The 18,918-nt window shown below is 51.5% G+C and overlaps 1 protein-coding gene across 6 annotated transcripts; it reads left to right on the top strand.

The window, feature by feature from the left end:
• The first annotated feature begins 1,536 nt into the window (after nucleotides 1–1,536).
• LOC122494656 (zinc finger protein 324A-like) lies at nucleotides 1,537–18,415 on the top strand. 6 transcript variants are annotated; one of them, XM_043600007.1, is made up of 5 exons: nucleotides 1,537–2,190; nucleotides 7,251–7,437; nucleotides 11,513–14,742; nucleotides 15,071–15,187; nucleotides 15,596–18,415. In XM_043600007.1, exons 3-5 carry the CDS (start codon nucleotides 14,622–14,624, stop codon nucleotides 17,032–17,034), a joined length of 1,677 nt encoding a protein of 558 aa, XP_043455942.1. In that variant the 5' UTR covers nucleotides 1,537–2,190; nucleotides 7,251–7,437; nucleotides 11,513–14,621; the 3' UTR covers nucleotides 17,035–18,415. The 6 variants fall into 6 exon arrangements, with proteins under 6 accessions (XP_043455942.1, XP_043455941.1, XP_043455946.1 ...); XM_043600006.1 differs by lacking the exons at nucleotides 1,537–2,190; nucleotides 7,251–7,437 and having other exon boundaries at nucleotides 12,364–13,121; nucleotides 14,616–14,742; XM_043600011.1 differs by lacking the exons at nucleotides 1,537–2,190; nucleotides 7,251–7,437 and having other exon boundaries at nucleotides 12,364–13,121; nucleotides 14,616–14,742; nucleotides 15,071–15,235; nucleotides 15,635–18,415.
• Nucleotides 18,416–18,918: the final 503 nt, after the last annotated feature.

Here is an 18,918-nt window from a genome sequence, read left to right as displayed (position 1 = left end):
AAATGGTATATGGAATTAAGATTAATAATCAGCTGACCTTTGGGACACCTGGTGGCTCAGTTGGTTTAATGTCCAACTCTTGATCTCGGTTCAGGTCATGTTCTCACTGTTCCTGGGATTCAGCCTGGCATCCAGCTCTGCTCTGTGCTGACAGTGTGATGCCTGCTTGAAATTCTCTCTTTCCCTTTCTCCCTGCCCCTCCCCTACTTATGCTCTGACCTTGAGATATGGAGATTATTCTGTATTATCTGAGGTGAGGGAGGGGTGGGCAGACAATATAATAACAAATGTCTTTAAAAGTGGAATAGAGAGGCAGTAGAGATTGAGAGAGTCAAGAGTGCTGCAATGTGAGAAAGATTCAAGTTGCCACTACTGGCTTTGAAGGTGGAAAGAGCCATGAACCAACACATGCTCCTCTGAGCCTGGAATAGGCAAAGGAACAGCCACCAACCCATCACCCTTGAACACTTCCAGCCAGACCTTTCTCAAGAAAACCAGATCTCTGAGTCTTGCCCACATCACCTCTCCACTCAGATATCTTCCAGGCAACTCAGACACAATCCCAACTCCTGCTTTTCCTCTGGAATCTGCTCCTCTTTCCTCTTTCCCATTTCTATGGAGGGCAGTTCCATTCTTTCAACTGCTCAGTCTAAAAGCCTGGAGTCCTTCTGGACCTCCCATCTCTTTCTCACCACTCTTTGATCCATCAGCAAATACAGCTGACTCTGCCTGCAGAAGAGATTCAAAATCTGCACATCTTTTGCGACCACCACCCTAGTCCAGGCTGCCGCCTGGACTACCATCGCTGGCCTCCTTGGTTGCAGTTGCCTTCTTCCTGTGTCCCCAACCACCTCCACCTTCATCTGGCACCCTATCACTTCTCCACATGGAAGCTAAAGTTATACTTGCCAATTTAGATCAGGTCCCTCTTCTATTCACACATCTTCTCAGTTCCTAGGTCCCTCAGGATAAAGGCCTAGTATGAGCCCTTCTTCCCTTGGAGCTTTCTGGTAGAAGTAAAGGTCTTGAAGTTTCCCCAATGCCCTCCTCTCTGGGTCGCCTCCAAGCCTTTGCACATGCAGGTATCTCTGCTTGGAACAGCTTCCATGCTTCATTCCATGCGCACACTCTACTCTCCCAACCTGGGGGGATAAAAATGACCCCAGGCCGGACATCCTCAGTTTCGCGACTTGGACACTGGGGCTTGAGTCTGGCCAGGCGAAAGCTTAAGAAACTTTCACCTACCCGTGCAGAGTCCACCAGCGCTGCCTCGGACGGGGACCCGGACGGGGACCCGGCGCAACGGACCCAATGTGGTCTCGGCGTCAGGTCCTCTGACAGCACCGCTGACGAGCCTCAGACTCGTTGCCGCTTGGTCGTTGTCATGGTGACACGACATGGCGGGGGGGGGGGGGGACTGCGGTCCCCGCGGAAGTAGGATTTGCGATGTGAACTACACTCCCCAGAAGGCGCTGGCGCCGTGCGGGGCGTACCCGAGTGTACTGCTCAGGGCAAGGGCGGGACATCCGACGTCGCCCTGAGGTTTTTCTTTGGCTGGTTGTGCGCCTGTGCGAAAAAAGGCCTCGATCCCTGGTTTGAGGACGCGTTTAGGAAAGTCTATGGCGCCACCGTCCAGGGTCTGGGGTGCGCCAAGTGGGGAAGGTGTGGGGCTCCTTTTTGCGCCTTTGCGCCTACGGGCGATGCCTGCGAGCGATCGTCCCCGCCTCCTCGGGCCTCGGCGTTGACGGAAATAGAATGGGCGGCCCTGTGGGGCGTCCGCCGGGATCGCCGCAAGAGCCCTCAAGACCTTCCCAGTAAGGGCCTTGAGCGTGTTTCCACCATAATGCGCGGGAGACCGAGGTTCCGAGGGCCTGCCCGCAGCCCAGGGTCCTCCAGCCGTGCCGGGGGACTGAGGGCGGAGGAGGTGCTGTTCCAGCGGGCCACTCCCAACGGGTGCGCGCGCGCCCTCTTCCTCCCCGGCCCCCCACGGGTTGGCATGGGACCAGCGCCGCTACTGATGTCTTTGGCGAGTGAAGGGTCCACTTGCCGAAGCCGGGCAGTCCTACCCCCAAGTTCCTGGAGCCCCAGCGTTAGCGGATGGGTGTGCCTTGGGATTCCTGCCGCTTTCATTTCCTTGTCTGGGATGATGGGAGTCACTTTCATTTTGCGCCTTCGTGCTCCAGATTACTGGTCAGTATGCTGGCCAAAAGGGGGGTGGGGTGGGGCCTGAAAGGGTTTTTCACGCGTGGGGACAGAGATGTGCGGAGACTTGTTTGTAAGTGTGAGCCAAGCCATCGGGAACCGCAAATCCTTCTTAAATCTTGTGCGAAAAGAGCCTCATAGGACAATTTAGGCTTCAATTTAGGCCTTCTTTAGGGAGACTAATTGCTGGCCCTTTATTCTTACTCTGCTGTTAACTGGTTTCTTTGGCTAGTGTGTGAACAGACTAGGGGGCCAGGGCAAAAGCAGGGAGGCCAGGGAGGAGCCTTCATCAACAGTCCAGGCATGTAATGATGCCCTAGGCCAGAGTGGCAGCCTTAGGTCACACTTAGGAGGTGCCAGTCCTGAGGTGGACAAATTGTGGGAGCATGTGATGGGGAAGGGCCCAGGGAAGTTCTGCACACTGCTGAGGCTCCAGAGTGAGACTGTGGGCCTTGTAGGTATGCTAGTATAGAATGATGGTTCAATCTACTGCAAGTGCAGGGGCCAGGATGTGTTATCCACAGTGACAGTGCAGCTAGAGTGGGTCTTGAAGGACTGCCTTGTGGTGGAGCAGGAAGGACACACCTGGTAAAGGATTAAGACAAAGGCAGAGGTATAAGAGGGCTAGGAGTGTTTGGGAATCCAGGTGTTTGTAGCTGAGAGATGGAGCAGAGGACAGTGACAGGCGGGAAGGCTTTGAACAAAGGGCCAAGGGCAGCCTCTAGGTCTGGGTGCCACTGGAGATTTTGTTGCAAGATGAGGTTGAAATTGGATCCTGGCTGTTATTTCCAGGGTCACTAGCTGCCATGAGCCGAATGGCCTGGGGAGCCTTGAGAGAGAGGGCGGATCCAAGGGCATAGCCCTTGGATAGAAGAGGACCTAAAGGTGTAAGAAAGGAGTGGTCACAGCTGATGAGTCTGTCTAGGGGAGGCAGAACATTGGGGAGGAGAGCTTGGTGCTGGGGTCCTAGGGGGGAGGTTGAACCTGGGGCTTATTGTGGTCATAAGTCACATTGTGGTGAATGCCCAGGGAACCATCTGGAAATAGAACAGGAACAGATTGGGTGATGTCTATCTGCCCTCCTGCTTCATGATGCAATGGCTCCAAAGCAGTGGCCAGTGGGTGTTGGGAGAAGGAGAAGGCACTGATGTTGGCAGACTAGTGTCCCGTCAGAAATGGAGGCCTGGGGAAGAGGGTAAGCTGAAGGTAGTTAGTATGTCTGGGAGGTATTATAGGGGAGAGGTTGCCAGGGAGAGGGCAAGATGCCCTGGGTTTTAGGCCCAGGGCTTGAAGATGTCCACTCATTGCCCTGCAGGATCATCTCTCTTCCTCACTGCGAGGCCTGGTGACCTTCAAGGGTGTGGCCATGTACCTCTCTTGGGAGGAGTGGAGGCTCTTCACAGGCCCAGAGAATCCTGTACTGGGACATGATATTGGGTGACGTCACACCCATGGCCTTACCAAGTAAAGCTCCTGCCTTTCTTTATGTGTTGTTTTTCAGAATTGTTGGCACCCAGGTTGGGCTGTGGGCACTTGCTTGTGCTCTCCCTGAGCCACTCCACCTTTGCTGACCCAGGCTTGTGGTGGCCTGGGGAGAAGAGTCAAAGTTCTCTCCATCTTTCCAATAAGCCCTTTGGGTTTGGCTCCATGACAAGGTCTCTCTGTGTGCCATGGATTCGCGGTCTTTCTCTAGCAGATACTTCCTTAAAACTGCCAGTGCCAGTCTCTAAGGGTCCTGTCATTGTTTACAAGGGCTACTGAGTTATTCCTGAAAAACCCTCCTGAAAATTCCATTTTTTTCTTTTTTTATGTTTATTTTTGTTTTTTTTATTTTATTTTAATGTTCATTTATTTTGAGAGAGAGAGAGAGAGAGCGTGCGCGCGCGAGTGGGGGAGGGGCAGAGAGAGAGGGAGACAGAATCCAAAGGAGGCTCCTGGCTCTGAGCTGTCGCACAGAGCCTGATGTGGGACCAAACACACAAACTGTGAGTGAAATCATGACCTGAGCCAAAGTCGGCCACTCAACCGACTGAGCCACCCAGGCGCCCTGTGTTTGTTTATTTTTGAGAGAGAGAGAGAGAGAGAGAGAAAGCAGGGGAGGGGCAGAGAGAGAGAATGGGACAGAAGATCCAAAGCAGGCTCCGCACTGATAGCAAGAGAGCCCGATGCAGGGCTTGAACTCACGAACCGTGAGATCATGACCTGAGCTGAAGTTGACACTTAACCGACTGAGCCACCCAGGCACCCTGTTTCTTTTTCTTTTTTACGTTTGTTTATTTTGGGAGAGAGCGTGAGCGGGGAAGGGGCAGAAAGAGAGGGAGAGAGAATCCCAAGCAGGCTCTGTGTTGTCAGGGCGGAGCCTAACGTGGGGCTCAATCCCACAAACCATGAGATCATGACCTAAGCCAAAATCAAGAGTCAGACACTTAACTGACTGAGCCACCCAGGTAGCCCTCAAAGTTTCATTTTGTGACATCTCTTCTTCCTTCCTCCTTACTAATGATAAAGACGAAGCAAGCTCCTTGACTTCCACAGAAAGGTCACACACAGGGCAGGCCCCTTACCTGCCTTGTCCTCCATAGGACTTGTGGCCACTGCATCCCACAGGGGCATTTTTGCCAGAGCATGGCAGGGAGTCCTGGGTATGTAGCTGAGAAGATGCAATTCTAGCCATTGCCAGAAAGTCCTGGAAGATGCTGGGACTTGATGAGTACAATTCGGATATGGGCTGAGGCCTAGTCTACATTGGATTGTTCCTGGCCGTGGTCTTATACCACATCACTACCCTGTGCCAAAGTTAATGTCCCAACCTCAGTCCAACTTTACACCTTTCTGAACATTCTGCCCTCGTGCCTTCTCTTCCTGATGTCTAGTCCCTATCTCCCTGACCTCAAGTTTCATCTTGTAACTACTCTCCCTATGGGTCCTCCTGTGTTAGCTTCTATTTAGCTATTAGGAGAGGTTTATGTATTGGTAAGTAATCCTGGGAAGCCTAATGCTAAGAGATGGCTGAATGTTACATCATGTGTGGGCTCTTTCTGCATAGCATTGACCTCTGCAAACATCCCTATTGCACTGAGTTTGCAGACAGTGAGCAGCAGATCCTGCCAGCCACATTGAGTCTGTGACCCTGATGAGATACTTTGCATTGGTCTGGCCAGACCCTATACCAAAAGGATTGGCCCTTTCTCCCCTGATCCTGGCCCCCTTAGTTTCTTATGAACCCAGGGAATCAATTGTTAGCTTAAGAATTATAAGCCCCACTTACTGGGGTGCCTGGGTAGCTCAGTTGGTTAAGCATTCATTTTGGCTCAGGTCTTGATCTCACAGTTCATGAGTTCGAGCCCTGCATCGGGCTCTGCACTGTCAGTGCAGAGCCTGCTTGGATTTCTCTCTCTCTGTCCCTCCCCTGTTCTCTCTCTCTCAAAATACTTTCAAAAAGAAAGAAAGAGAGAGAGAGAGGAAAAGAAAGAAAGAGAAAAGAGCTTTAGACACCACTTAATGATGGGTCCATCCCCACGCATCTACTATGACATATAGAAAAGGGCATTTCCCAGGGCACTTGGGTGGCTCAGTGGGTTAAGCATCCAACTATTGATTTCATCCCAGGTCACGATCTTATGGTTTCTAAGTTTGAGCTCCACACTGTCAGTGCCGAGCCTGCTTGGGATTCTGTCTCTCTCCCTCTCTCTGTGTCCCTCCCCTGCTTGCTTGCTCACTCTCTCAAAGTAAATAAACTTTTTTTTCTTTTTTACGTGTATTTATTTTTGAGAGACAGAGAGATAGAGCTTGAGGGGGGAGGGGCAGAGAGAGAGAAAGGGAAAGAGACAGAGACAGAGAGACAGAATCCAAAGCAGGCTCCAGGCTCCAAACTGTCGGCACAGAGCCTGATGCAGGGCTCAAACCCACGAACCGTGAGATCATGACCTGAGCCAAAGTCGGACACTTAACTGACTGAGCCACCTAGGTGCCCCAATAAATAAATAAAGCTTTTAGAAAATTTAAAAAAACGGGGCATTTCCCTATTTTCAGGTAGTTCATGTGAAAAGGAAGATAAGGAGGCACTGTTGGAATCTGATGCTTCCAGAAAAATCACATCGCAGGGCTGGACTTCCAGTGCTTGTCCTTCTACTCACAAGGTCCACCCCTATAACACAGGGTTATAGTCTTCAAAGACTTTGTCCATGGAGAAACATGGGAACAGATCCTGGACAGAAACTGCACATATGTGGGGCATACAGGAAATAATTCTGGTTCCACGTAAACCTTCAACTGAAACAGTTGACTTTAATATGGAGAGAGACTTCTCCCCTGTGATGAGCACATACTGCAGAGAAGCTGTGCAGCCATGACCTAAGAGCCTGGAGAGCCATGACCTAACACCCATCCACCCACAACAATAGGAAGCCGTGTGGGAATACCAAGCTCAGGGAGGCCTTCCCACCCAGCCCCATTATTGAGCAGTTCCCAAAGTTCACAGCAGGGAAGCCCTTCAAGTGCAGCAACTGGGGGCAGCCTTTGCAAGGAGCTCCACCCTCCTTAGCCACCTGACTCACCCTGAAGAGAGACTATGTAGATGTCCAACAAATACATATGTCTGCAAAGAGAAATCAACCCTTGTTGATCACCAAAAATTCACCCCAAAAAATTCAGAGAAACATCCTATGTAAGGAGAGTAGGAAGGCCTTCAGGCACACATGTAAACTGAAAAAGGGTCAGAAAATTCACTCTGGGCAAAGACCTTACAAGTGCATGGAATATGGAAAAACTTTCCACCAAAGTTATACTCTAAATCAGCACCAGAAGGCTCACACTGGTGAAAGACCCTATGAGTGTAACTAATACGGGAAATCCTTTGGCCACAGGTCTAACCTTATGAAGTACCAGAAGGTTCATACTGGAGAAAGGCCCTATGAGTACAGCCATTGTGGGAGAGCCTTTAGTGAAACCCAAGCCTTTGTTTGGCACCAGATTGTTCACACCAAAGAAAGGGTGTGATTTGGTGTGGGCACTTGGGCTAATCCCTCTCCCTATCCTTACATGCCCAGGCTGGACACCTGAGATATCGTCAGCAGTACCAGATTCCTCATCACCACCAACTCCAGCAGTCAGCTGCCCTCAGAGATGGAAGAGAGGGCACGAGCAAGTGAGGTTCTGGTCCCCGCAGCACTCAAGAATGGAACCATGGGAACTAGCATGCAGTGAGGATGCTGGTGGCTACCTTCTGGCTCCCAGGTATGGAGGGCTGTAACACTGTTAGGGATGTGGCCCAAGACAAGGTGTGATGTTTTCCACAAGTCACGGAGGTCTCCAACATTAATGCGAGGCTGCCTGGGCCAGAAGCTGTATGTTGATACTCCGACAACTGTGAACTGGTTCTTAATCCACTTAGTGCATTCTTAGTCCACTACTTTAGATGTGAGGAAAATGTACATCATAGACAGGACCATCGAGGCCCAAGTTCCCATGGGTTATAATCAGAGGAACCTGAGCAAATGCAGGTCAGCCTGACCTATCTTGGGCCTAAGCTTTGACTCTTCTTCTTCCATGTTGCATTTTGCATCCAGCTAGACATGTGCATCTATTTTATGCAAGTTTGAAGCATGTGGGTTTGGAAACCAGATACAGAAGAATGACTAACATCTCATTTGATGCTGCCAATTTGAATCAGTGTCAATGTTTCTCTTTACATAGTTGGGAGGGAATAAGTCTTGCATCTCCCTAGTTGTGGATGGTGAGGCCTGTAAGACTGTACCCCATGGTTAGAGGCTTGCCTGTATTTCACAAAAGACCCCCCTGGACAGTTTGATTGTATACAAGTGTGCTTGTCAAAGTGTAAGGGTACACTGCTTGGGGTGCATTAAATTCAACACAACCCAAGGAAATCTTGAAGAACTTTTATTTACTTGTTAACTAACAAGTAAGGAACCAGGGAGATAGCTCTCAAAACACTGACTCCCAGTGGAGTTAGTACAGGAAGCAATTATTAAGTGTTTTAGGGGATGGAGACAGGGAGCTTGCATATACATTAAGGAACTTATTCATATCTTATTACTTAGCCAATTTGGTTCACTTTGTATCTTCGTTTGCTGTCTTGATGGGGTCAAATTACTCCATTGGGTTTGTGTCTTTTTATACACTGGACACTCCAGAATGTCTTCCCACTCTCCTTTTCTCTCCTGATTCCAGCCCCTTGCTGTGCCCACCTTCTGGGCCTCATATCTTACCCTTTGCGTTTATCCCCTCATCTCTTTCTCTCAAGTCCTCCAACACCAGTCTCCCCTTACTGTGTCCTGACTTGGTCAAGCGTGTTTAAAATGTCTTATTAACATGTTATTGGATGACAGCCACTTGTGCATTCCAAGGGATTGTGGTCCAGGCATAACTAGAGCCAAGACCTGCCACCCGACATGGTGCTCCCCTGTCACCAGAGGCCATGTCTGTACCAAATCCCCCAAACAGGTAACTGAACAGGAGACCGACCTACCATGTCTCTTTGTATTCACACCTGCTCAGAGACCCCAAACCCAAACTGTCCAGGTCTGCAGTGAACCTAATCCCTGTCCCCTTGGCAGTGACCCCATGGATTACATCCTGGGTGTGTCCAATATGCACTCAGTGAACTTGTATTTCTCTGATCTTCAGTTGTTAGTGATATGGAGAAAAAAAGGCAAAAGAAATGTAGATTAAGTTAAATTTCCTTAAGCTTACAGCCCGTTGACAAATACTCGAGACAGAAAGAGTATGACATTGGTCCTGGAACTCCCAATTGTCTTAGCATTAATACCTTGCAAGAGAAAAAGAAAACAAAAAACCAGCAACAACAATCTTAGCTTGACATAAGCTAGGCTTCCAGGATCCTATAAATCTTCCTTAACCTATGAAAACAACTTTGTAAACTTCCGTTATCTCTACCCCATCAACTTAAAAGTATAAGCCAATCACTTCACACAATCCTGGGACAGCTCTATCTGCCCAAAGGTCCTGTCCCTGTGCTTTAAGAAAACCACCTTTTTTGCACTGATAATGTCTGAAGAATTCTTTCTTGACTATGTGCTCCAGAACCCCACATCAAATCATATCAGTTATCATGGAGCAGAGAAAGAGGAGGTGTCCTACGACCTGAAATATAACCCTTGTGAAATATACCCAGAACCATTTCCCTACAAAAACATATACTATAGGAGTAAAGACTGCGAGAGCAATTTCCATTTGGGGTAAGGACAGTGCTCCCATTCCAGGTCCCACTAGTCTTCTTCTCTCACCTAAGTGAGAGAGGTCATAGTCAACAGGGGCCAGGGCTCCAAGGAAATACATTGAATATGCTGTAGCCAGGGAAGGCAGTTGAGGTCAAGAGAAAGAAAGAAAAGAAAACAAAGGAAGGAAGGAAGGAAGGAAGGAAGGAAGGAAGAGAAAAAAGAAAGAAAGAAAGAAAGAAAGAAAGAAAGAAAGAAAGAAAGAAAGAAAGAAAAGAAAGAGAAGAAAGAAAGAAAAGAAGAAAGAAAGAAAGAAAGAAAGAAAGAAAGAAAGAAAGAAAGAAAGAAAGAAAGAAGGGAAGAAAACTATAGGAGTGGAGATATACTCCTGAGGCCCAGTCCCACTAAAGACCGAGTATTCATTGGAAGATTTAGTATGCTCCTCTCCCCTGTCACCCATACACCACATCAGTGGAGTTCCAGTGTAACAACAGTGCACTATAACTAAAACATATGCAAGACAGACTCTCTCCAAAGAAGAGTACTTACCAGAGCACAAAGTCTAGAGAAGAGACAACAACTAGGGCACTAGAGGAATTTGAAGCCTCCAGCACCCCCTGCTACAGCAAACATTAAACACAGCCCTCCTCCTATCCATATTACCATAAATCCTCATACAAACCTCCTGTCACCTTAGTTCCTCTTAACAAACATGTGTCTGGTGTTCAACAACAAATGACAAGGCATGTCAAAAGGCAAGAAAAAAGGCAGCCCAAAGACACACAAAGCAGTCATCAGAATGACACTCAGATGTGAACAGATGTTGGAATTATCAGACGGGTGTAAAATAGCAATGATTAAGATGTTAAGGGCTCTAGATGAAAAAATTGACAAAATACAGGAATAGACGGATAATGTGAGCAAAGAGATGGAAACTCTTAAGAAAAGATCAAAAGTTAGGGCTAGAAATAAAAAACACTGTAATAGAAACAAAGAGTGCCTTCAATGAGCTCATCAGTAGGCTCGACCCAGCCAAGGAAAGAATCAGTGCTCTACACAATTCAGCCCAATGCGAGTGTTTACTACTATCTGTTTTGCTTTTACTGATAGGGGAACAGGAGCTCACAGATGTCCAACCAAGTGGTTAGGGTCCAAGCACCTGCCACAGACAACACCCCCCATAACCCCCCATCTCCCGTGCCATCTTGTTCAGGGTAGAATGGGAGCCAGGTATATGTATTGGAGCTATTTTGTGTACAGAGGAAGATTTGTTGCTGCTATTCATTTCCAATTCATTAAATTATGAATTTATCAAACAATGAGCATTTCTCTCAATATTAGGCATCAAGATCCCTGTAGTCTAACTAATTCCACATTATAGGGATGATTTTATATTATTTTATTTTATTTTTTCAAGATTTTATTTGTCAGTAACCTCTACACCCAACATGGGGCTCCAATTCACAACCCTGAGATCCAAAGTTGCAAGCTCTAGTGACTGAGTCGGCCAGGTGCCCCCATAGGGATACTTTTTAAATAAGAAATTAAATGTCTCCAAACATTCAAAGAGTGCTTGAAATGTTAATGCCTCTAAGCTTTGGATAAAATCACGAATTTAATACTTACATTTTCTTAAATTCCTTCAAAGGGAGCAACATTTACACACAAATATTCCAAAATTGTTGTGGTCTCTTGCATTGTGATTATCTGGAGAGCACATTTCTTTATCTCATGTGAATTTACATCAATTCTCACCTAAATACTTAGACACAAGTATGAAATGAAAGCACATAAACAGGTTTTGGTGGTTAAGAATCGGCCTTTGGTTTAGCTGCACCTTTACATCGGCTGCTGCCTTTCTATTCGTGGGAGTAATCAGATATGAACTGTGTGACCTCACTTGTAGTATAATGTGGCTCATTAATATTGCTAGATGTGTCCTATTTAAATCTATATGACCGTGCTCTCTTGCATTATGACGATTTACAAATAGTGTTAATTCTAAGGACGGGTGTTGCTGACATAGATGCGTATATAAGGGCGGAGGAAGGGAGGAAGGAAGGCGGCAAGAATGAACGAACTCTACAGATTAATTCCGTATTTCCTTATAACAGCTCTACGATGGGTAACGTCATTGTACCATTTTATGTACGAAGATGAAGGACCCTGACAACAAAACCTAAAACAAACCCTCACACTAGAGCAACAAAGAGGAAAGCTCTCTTCTCCAGCAGTCGTGGGCGTGTACTGAGACCGCCCTTCCTTTTGTTTTCACGTGTGGCAGAAACTCAGGTTGGTCCCCAGGAGACAGGACCAAGGCATCAATATCCTGATGTGCCAGCCACACCTAGACGACCCAAAGACAGGCAAGTCTGGGAAAGTACATTTTGTGCGGTCCAGTTTAGCAGGGAAAACAGATGGCTTAGCAAAGTGTCAGAAAACAATTCACACTCCAGAAAAATTTAGCCTAGGGGCTTGCAAACCTGATGTTAACCCCTTTACAAAACACGGAGAGGTCAATCCAGGGCACAGGCCTCCAGAGGTAGAGCCAGGCTCTGTGCCAAAGCACCGTCCCTCCTAACTCGCCCCTCTCATCAGGCTATGTCCTTTTATTTATTTGTTTATTTATTTATTTATTCATTAAAAACATTGTTTTAATGTTTATTTATTTTTGAGAGGGATATATATATTTTGAGAATATATATGTTTATATATTTTGAGAGGGAGAGAACGAGCAGGGGAGGGCAGAGAGAGAAGGAGATTCAGAATCTGAAGCCGACTCCAGGGTCTGAGCGGTCAGCAAGGAGCCGGAGGAGGGACCAAACTCACAAACCCCGGTATCATGACTTGAGCCGAAGTCGGCTGCTCAACCAACTGAGCCACCCAGGGGCCCCTATCAGGCTTTGTCTTTATTTTTTATTTTTATTTTTATTTTTTTCCCCCTTCACGCTTTGTCTTTAAGCCCGGTGCCGGGGTCGCCTCCTGGGACCTCAGCAATTTCCGCTTCTGCGCGTCCCGCGTTAAGTCTAGTCCGCCGCGTGGGCGAGTGTCTAGAGCCCAGGACCCCGAGCGCAGGACGCCGAGCCGGGCGATCGCACACTTCACTCCCCGGGATCCACGGAAGCTGGGGAGCCCCTGCGGGACTCCATTTCCCAGCGCGCCGCGCGGGGATGCCTAGACGTTGCCGCGGATATCAAGCGGGGCTCCGCCCACGCGGGACGGGAACTGCGCTTCCCAGAAGCCGCCGCGCGTGCGTCCGCAGCGTGCACTGGGCCTATGAGGACTTTCGGGGGCTGGACTTCCGGCGTCCCGGACTGTCACTTTGCTACCGGGCGTTGGGCCACACCGGTATTGGTGAACTGGAGCGCCGCGAGCCCCCAGGCCGGTTTCTTAGAAGGTTTGGAGACCCGAGGCGAGGGCTGGGAGGAAGACCCGAGCGGTGGGCCGTCTCGCGCACGCCCTGGTTGCGGGCGACGGTCGCGCCCCGAGCCTAGGCTTCTCCGTGAAGAGCCTGGGCCGCTCCACGGGGCTGTGGGGCGGCGCCCCGAGTCACGTGCTGTCCGACCCCGGGACGGCGGGGGAGGCGGCGCCCTGAGCGACCCTGCCTTAGACGGCCCGGGAGGCTGAGACCAGGAGCCGGCGAGTCCGTGTTGTCCGTCTCTTTCTGCGAGTCCCCAAGTACAGGTTCTGATGGCGACCGCGGCGCTGACAGACCGGGCCCAGGTGAGTAGAGGAAGCGTAAGGCTCCCATCCGCCCGGATCCCTCCTCGAAGGACCCGATCCTCGACGCAGGGAGAGACTTTACCTGCACGTTTTGTCTCCCCTCTCGGTTCGTCCTAGGCCCCGGCGTTCAGGCCAGTGGAGCGTGCACGTGTGAGATCCCCATTTCTGACAGCCAAGGGAGTGAGGTGTAGAAGGAAATTCCAAGCAGAGGGTCCCGCACGTGCAAAAGCTGGGAGGGGAAACTGAGCCTAGGTGGTTCCGGAGCTGAGCTTCCTGACGTGAGCACGGGAGAGAAATGGCAGGCTTGAGTTGCATCGGGGGCCATGGGATGACTCTAACAGAGCCTGGATATGCTTTAAGTTAGAGACTTTAAAGTAACCCACCGTTTGCTTGGCGGAGAAATGACGCAGAGGGGGTGGCTGTGTGCAGGGAGCAGGCAGCACCACAGTCCAGGTGGCCGAAGACGGCACCCGCTGCACACGGGGCCAGTGGAGATGGGAAAGTGGCTGGATCCTGGAACGATCTGATGTCTCAGGTGCGGCGTGTGAGCGAGTGCCCCGAGTGGAGCACAGTCCCAAGTGTTTAAGCCGAGCACCCAGGAGAATGGAGTTGGTGTAGACAGAAACAGGAATTTGAAGGGAAAACAGGTTTCAGAGTAAAATCAGGGAGTCTGTGATGTCCCAGAGTGGAGGTATCATGTGGACCTGGAATTGTAGGTGTCCAAGGACAGAGTCCTGGTATTTGGAACCAAGGCAGGGCCTGGGAATCAGACTTAGGAGGAGGGAATAGCGTAGATTCAGCTAGGGATGGGTAGTGCTCCAGGGAGATGCAAAGAGGCTGGTGGCCCCTGGGGCTCTCAGGGGAGGTCTGGCAAGTGGCTGAAGGGAGGGTTTTGGCCAAGGAAATGGGGGGCGAGGAGCACATGGCTATAGAGGGAGAGGGGAACTGGCTTCCTGTGTGGCGACCAGACTCTTGGGGCCAGTCCTATAGTGACTGGAGGGGATTAGCCGGTCCTTCAGGCTGAAGGAGCAGCCTTGGAATGTCAGGCAGGTTCAGCAGAGGCAGGCATCCTTACGGGGATGGGCATGTCTCTTGGGTCCACAGCTAGGACTTGTACAGTTGCTAATTACAAGAACAGGTAAGGGCGTGGCACGTCTGGAGAGGGTCATCTTGTGCAAAGACTGGAGCATGAGTGGACACCTGGGCCTGCCTTTGGAGTGGCAGCCATCTGAAGGCCATGGGCTTGCTCTGGCTGCCTTGTATAGAGTGGCTAGTAGGGAGTCTGAGAAGACCTGTCTGCCCTAGACAGGGTAGGGTGGAGGGGAGGGGAGGGAAGTTTCGTCTGCAGAGTTGCAGAGCCCTGGGGTGGGGCGGGGGGGGAAGGTAAGCATCTGAGGGACACTAGTTGGGGTAGCCATTGGGACAGGGAGGCGGGTCCTGGGTTCCACAGCCAGAACTTAGATTGTGTCTGCCTTCCCCTGCCCACTCTTGTAGGGCCTGATGGCCTTTGAGGATGTGGCCGTGTACTTCTCCCAGGAGGAGTGGGAGCTCCTGGACGCAGCCCAGAGGGCCTTGTACTGCCATGTGATGTTAGAGAACTTCGCGCTTGTGTCCTCACTGGGTAAGGCCCTGGGTTTTCCGTGGGAAGCTCAGTCGTTGCCAGCACTAACCCCTTCTCTCCTGTTGGCCTGTGAGCAGCCTCACACCATTTGGCTGAGTGTCCCTGTGCCACTGTGGTGCCTGTGTCTAGGCTCGGCCCCTTTCATCTGGTGCTTCCAACATGGTTCTCCTCACAGGGACCATTGAACTTTTCCTGTGAGTCCTGCCCTGCAGTGAGGCTTCAGATGACACCATCTATGTCCCACTAAGCCCCTCACCCCTGCCATCTCTTGGGCAGTAGGTTGTCCTGAGCTGGGCCTGGCCCCTCACTTGCTTGTGTTTTCTCACAGGACTCTCTGCCTCACGACCCCGGGTGGTCCTGCAGCTTGAGCGTGGCGAAGAGCCCTGGGTTCTCAGTGGGACAGTTGTGACACCAGCCAGGAATGCTCAGAGAAAGCCCAGCCCTGGTGAGTGGGGGCTCAGAGGGTGTGAGCTTGGGGCTAACCAATGGCCAGGCTTCTGTCCCCCGTTTCCCTGCTTTCCTGGACACTTTCATCTCCTGCTTCCGGCCTGCCTCCCTCCTGTTTTCCTACCATCAGCCTCTCCTGGTGGCTCTGGCCTTGGCTTGCCATTCAAGGGGGAGCTCCCAGGGTACCCCATTCCAGGCACTGGGGCACAGCCTCTATCTAGCAGGTCTCTCCTGCTCCTGCCCTCATAGAGTTCACCATGCTAGGGAAGAGGCAGTGGGGAAATGGGGTTTGTGAGTAAAGCTTATAGGATTCGGTAGCCTCCAGCAAAGGCCTACCCACTAGGCCCATCCTGATCACCCCCTCTTGGCCAGGATGACCCAGGATATACCATTTCTATGCCTTCAGGTCCCTGTCATCTGGCATATGACAAGGTTGTTCCTGAAGCAGCTTTGCCAGTGACCTTCCAGAATGGCTCCCTTCCAGCACCTACCTTCACAGGCACCTGCGAACGTGGGAAAAGCTCAGTGGGTTGGCAGGGCACCTCCCTCTCTCAGGAGAAAAAGTCCACAGGCGTGTCGGTAATCTATTGGGAAAGGCTCCTGCTGGGTCCTGGCAGCGGGGAAGCCAATGTCAGTCTGCGGTTAACCTCTCCACTGAGGACTCCTGAGGATAGCCCGCCTAGGGAGAAAGTCCTCATGAACCGCCCCATGCCAGACAAGCAGCTGAGGCCATATGGGGGCCAGAAGCCATTTGGGCAGGATGGCCCTGGAAGAGGCTGCCCCAAAATTCCAGAATTTGAGGCTAGTCTCACCTCTGGGGAAAGAGAAAAGGGTGGAACTAGCCTCAAGCCTCATGGACTCCCTGCTAGCCAAGAACCCCCTACCTGGGATCAGCTGGGCAAGGCCCTCCACACAGGCCCCAGCTTCCTCTCCGGGGAGAAGCCCTTCGAATGCAGGGCGTGCACCAAAGTGTTTCTGAAGAGCTCTGACCTGCTCAAGCACCTGCGCACCCACACTGGAGAGCGGCCATACGAATGCTCTCAGTGTGGCAAGGCCTTCAGCCAGACATCACACCTGACGCAGCACCAGCGCATCCACAGCGGTGAGACACCCTATGCGTGCCCGGCCTGTGGCAAGGCCTTCAGGCATAGCTCCTCGCTGGTGCGGCACCAGCGCATACACACCGCTGAGAAGTCCTTCCGCTGCAGCGAGTGCGGCAAGGCCTTCAGCCACGGCTCCAACCTCAGCCAGCACCGCAAGATCCACGCAGGCGGGCGGCCCTACGCATGTGCTCAGTGTGGCCGCCGTTTCTGCCGCAACTCGCACCTGATCCAGCACGAGCGCACACACACGGGTGAGAAGCCTTACACCTGTGCCCTTTGTGGTGCCGCCTTCAGCCAGGGTTCCTCCCTCTTCAAGCACCAGCGCGTGCACACGGGTGAGAAGCCCTTCGCCTGCACACAGTGTGGCCGCGCCTTCAGCCACAGCTCTAACCTCACGCAGCACCAGCTGCTGCACACTGGGGAGCGGCCCTTCCGCTGCGGGGACTGTGGCAAGGCTTTCGCCAAGGGCGCAGTGTTGCTCAGCCACCGACGCATCCACACGGGTGAGAAGCCCTTTGTGTGCGCACACTGTGGTCGTGCCTTCCGCGAGCGCCCGGCCCTGTTCCACCACCAGAGGATCCACACGGGAGAGAAGCCCGTGCGGCGACCTCGGCGTGGGGCAGGCCAGTGCCCCCAGGCCAGGCCTTCTTCAGGGGCACCATCAGAGGGCACTCTGGGCAGAGTAGCTGGGCCCACTCCCACCTCAGGCCCACCGGCAGTTTCAAAGCCTGCTGACGCCTGAGCTCACAGCTCCAGCCTCCCCCAGGCTGTGGGAAAATGCCCTTGTTCCCTGCACATTCTGGAGAAGCCCTGTGCGTGCCCTGTGGTGCCATCTGCACATGGTGACGATATTTGCCATTTCAGCACCAGCTCACTCCAACTCTAAGAGATCCGACTACAGAAAGATCAGGGGGATGGACGTGGAGGCTGGGACTTTGGTGGGCAGAGACTGGGCAATCAGAGTGCCGCTTCATGCCTGTTATGACTGTGAGCACTCAGGTGAGGAGGGGAATGCTGGAATGTTGGGGAGGCAGTCCTAGGAATTTCTGACGCCCGCGCACATACTGGCCAACAGGCTGGCCCTCAGGATATTCTCTCAAGACCTCAGTTCATCAGAGGCTTCTGGGAGCAGGCCCAGTGGATAGTAAGTCAGATTGGGGTCTGGTGTTGGCCTTGGGCTCTGAGCCTCAGTTTCCACCTCTGGGGAAAAGAAGAGAGAGGGAGAGAGATTCAGGCTACAGAGGGTATTTGCAGCACCGTGACAAGCAGGATCTCGATTAGGGCCAACATGTGCCAACTGCCAGCCCTGTGAGATGGCTACTATGGCTGGTATCCCCACTTCTCAGTTGAGGAAACTGAGGCAGAGAGTGGGAGTGTGCTGCTGCACAGAGCAGAGCCCAGGACTTAAATCCAGGTCATAGGCCCAGCTCATCTCTCTGCCCCCATGCTCTGGCACTCGTGCTCTAGTCTGCCAGTGTGAAGGCTGGGCGATGCCAAGCCTGGTTTCCTGCACATGGCAGTCCCACAGGACGTGGAGGAAGTAGAGGTGGAGGTCCCTGGGGTAGGAGGAGGGAGACAAACATCAATGTGTTCCTTCAGGTTTCACCCAAGCCTCAGCCCTGGCCGTGCCCTGTTGTTACCAAAGTCACCATTACAGGGGTGTTTATATCCCCACTGCCCTGGTGAGAGGTGACCACGATAACAGGTTGGAGACCAGATGGGACTACTTGTTTCTGCAGGGTCAGTGGGCATGTGCCCACCTGTTCTCTTCCCTCAGTTGGAGAGAGGATTTGCTGTTACCTAAGGCCGCGTGTGTGTGATGCCCTCCCATCATGGGACACCTCCACGTGGCTGGGACACGTGGTGGACTGGGGCCCAGGTTTCTCCCTGTGGCCCTCAGCAGAGCAGGCCCTGTCTTGACCTCAGGCCTCACCCCTAGGGATGTTAGTGGTCTCTTGGGAACAAAAAAAAGACCAAAAATTATAAGTTGGAGTGGATGTACATTGTGTAAATCCCTGTGGAAATTCACAACCTCAGTCTCTCCTCCCAGCCTCCAGGTCATGGTTCAGACAGCTTTAACAACACAGTCTAGAGAGGCTTCCTGATAAAAATGTCTTTGTCAATCATGTGAGGTGTAACAGTCTGATGCCTGTTTCATCCTAGGACATTGTAGTCATGCCTTCTGTGTGTTGTCATTGAGCTGCAGGGTTGGCTTTGTTCCACATCTTTGAGAGGCCAAAGGCTACATATGTAGCCTGTCTGAGATCCACTGAGGGGCTGGAATACCTGTGCCCCTTGGCAGCCAGAATGGGTGTGCACCAGCCAGGAGGGTAGATAGCATGGGGCTGCCCCAAGCAGGAATTCTATCTGATATGAGTCTTTGTGAATCTGGTTGGGGAATCTGAGGCAGGGTTCACCAGTGGTGGCCAGAAAGATTGACTCCAGCCTGGTGGGTCTCTAGTCCCTCCACCTCCAAGATTGGCAGCCATCTGCCATGTACAATGAACACAGACCTTTCACCCTCCCATTCTCGCACCCTGCCATCAGGGCCAGACCTGTCATTTGCTTTTGGAATCTCACTTCTAGCAAGGAGAGGAGTCCTGCTGGACCCACTCCCAAAGATCCT

The sequence above is a fragment of the Prionailurus bengalensis genome, chromosome E2 (genome assembly GCF_016509475.1).
Source record: "Prionailurus bengalensis isolate Pbe53 chromosome E2, Fcat_Pben_1.1_paternal_pri, whole genome shotgun sequence".
Lineage (NCBI taxonomy): Eukaryota > Metazoa > Chordata > Mammalia > Carnivora > Felidae > Prionailurus > Prionailurus bengalensis.
The sequence above is the reverse complement of the archived record's forward strand: the minus strand, read 5'-3'. Positions and strand labels throughout refer to the sequence as shown.

What these genes read in the sequence shown, in the direction of transcription:
- LOC122494656 (XM_043600011.1), top strand. Translation starts at nt 13,089, where the DNA reads ATGGCGACCGCGGCGCTGACAGACCGGGCCCAG. An exon ending in CGCGCTTGTGTCCTCACTGG is followed by an intron (nt 14,743 to 15,070) that starts GTAAGGCCCTGG and finishes GTTTTCTCACAG; the next exon opens with GACTCTCTGCCTCACGACCC. An exon ending in TGGGGCTAACCAATGGCCAG is followed by an intron (nt 15,236 to 15,634) that starts GCTTCTGTCCCC and finishes TTGTTCCTGAAG; the next exon opens with CAGCTTTGCCAGTGACCTTC.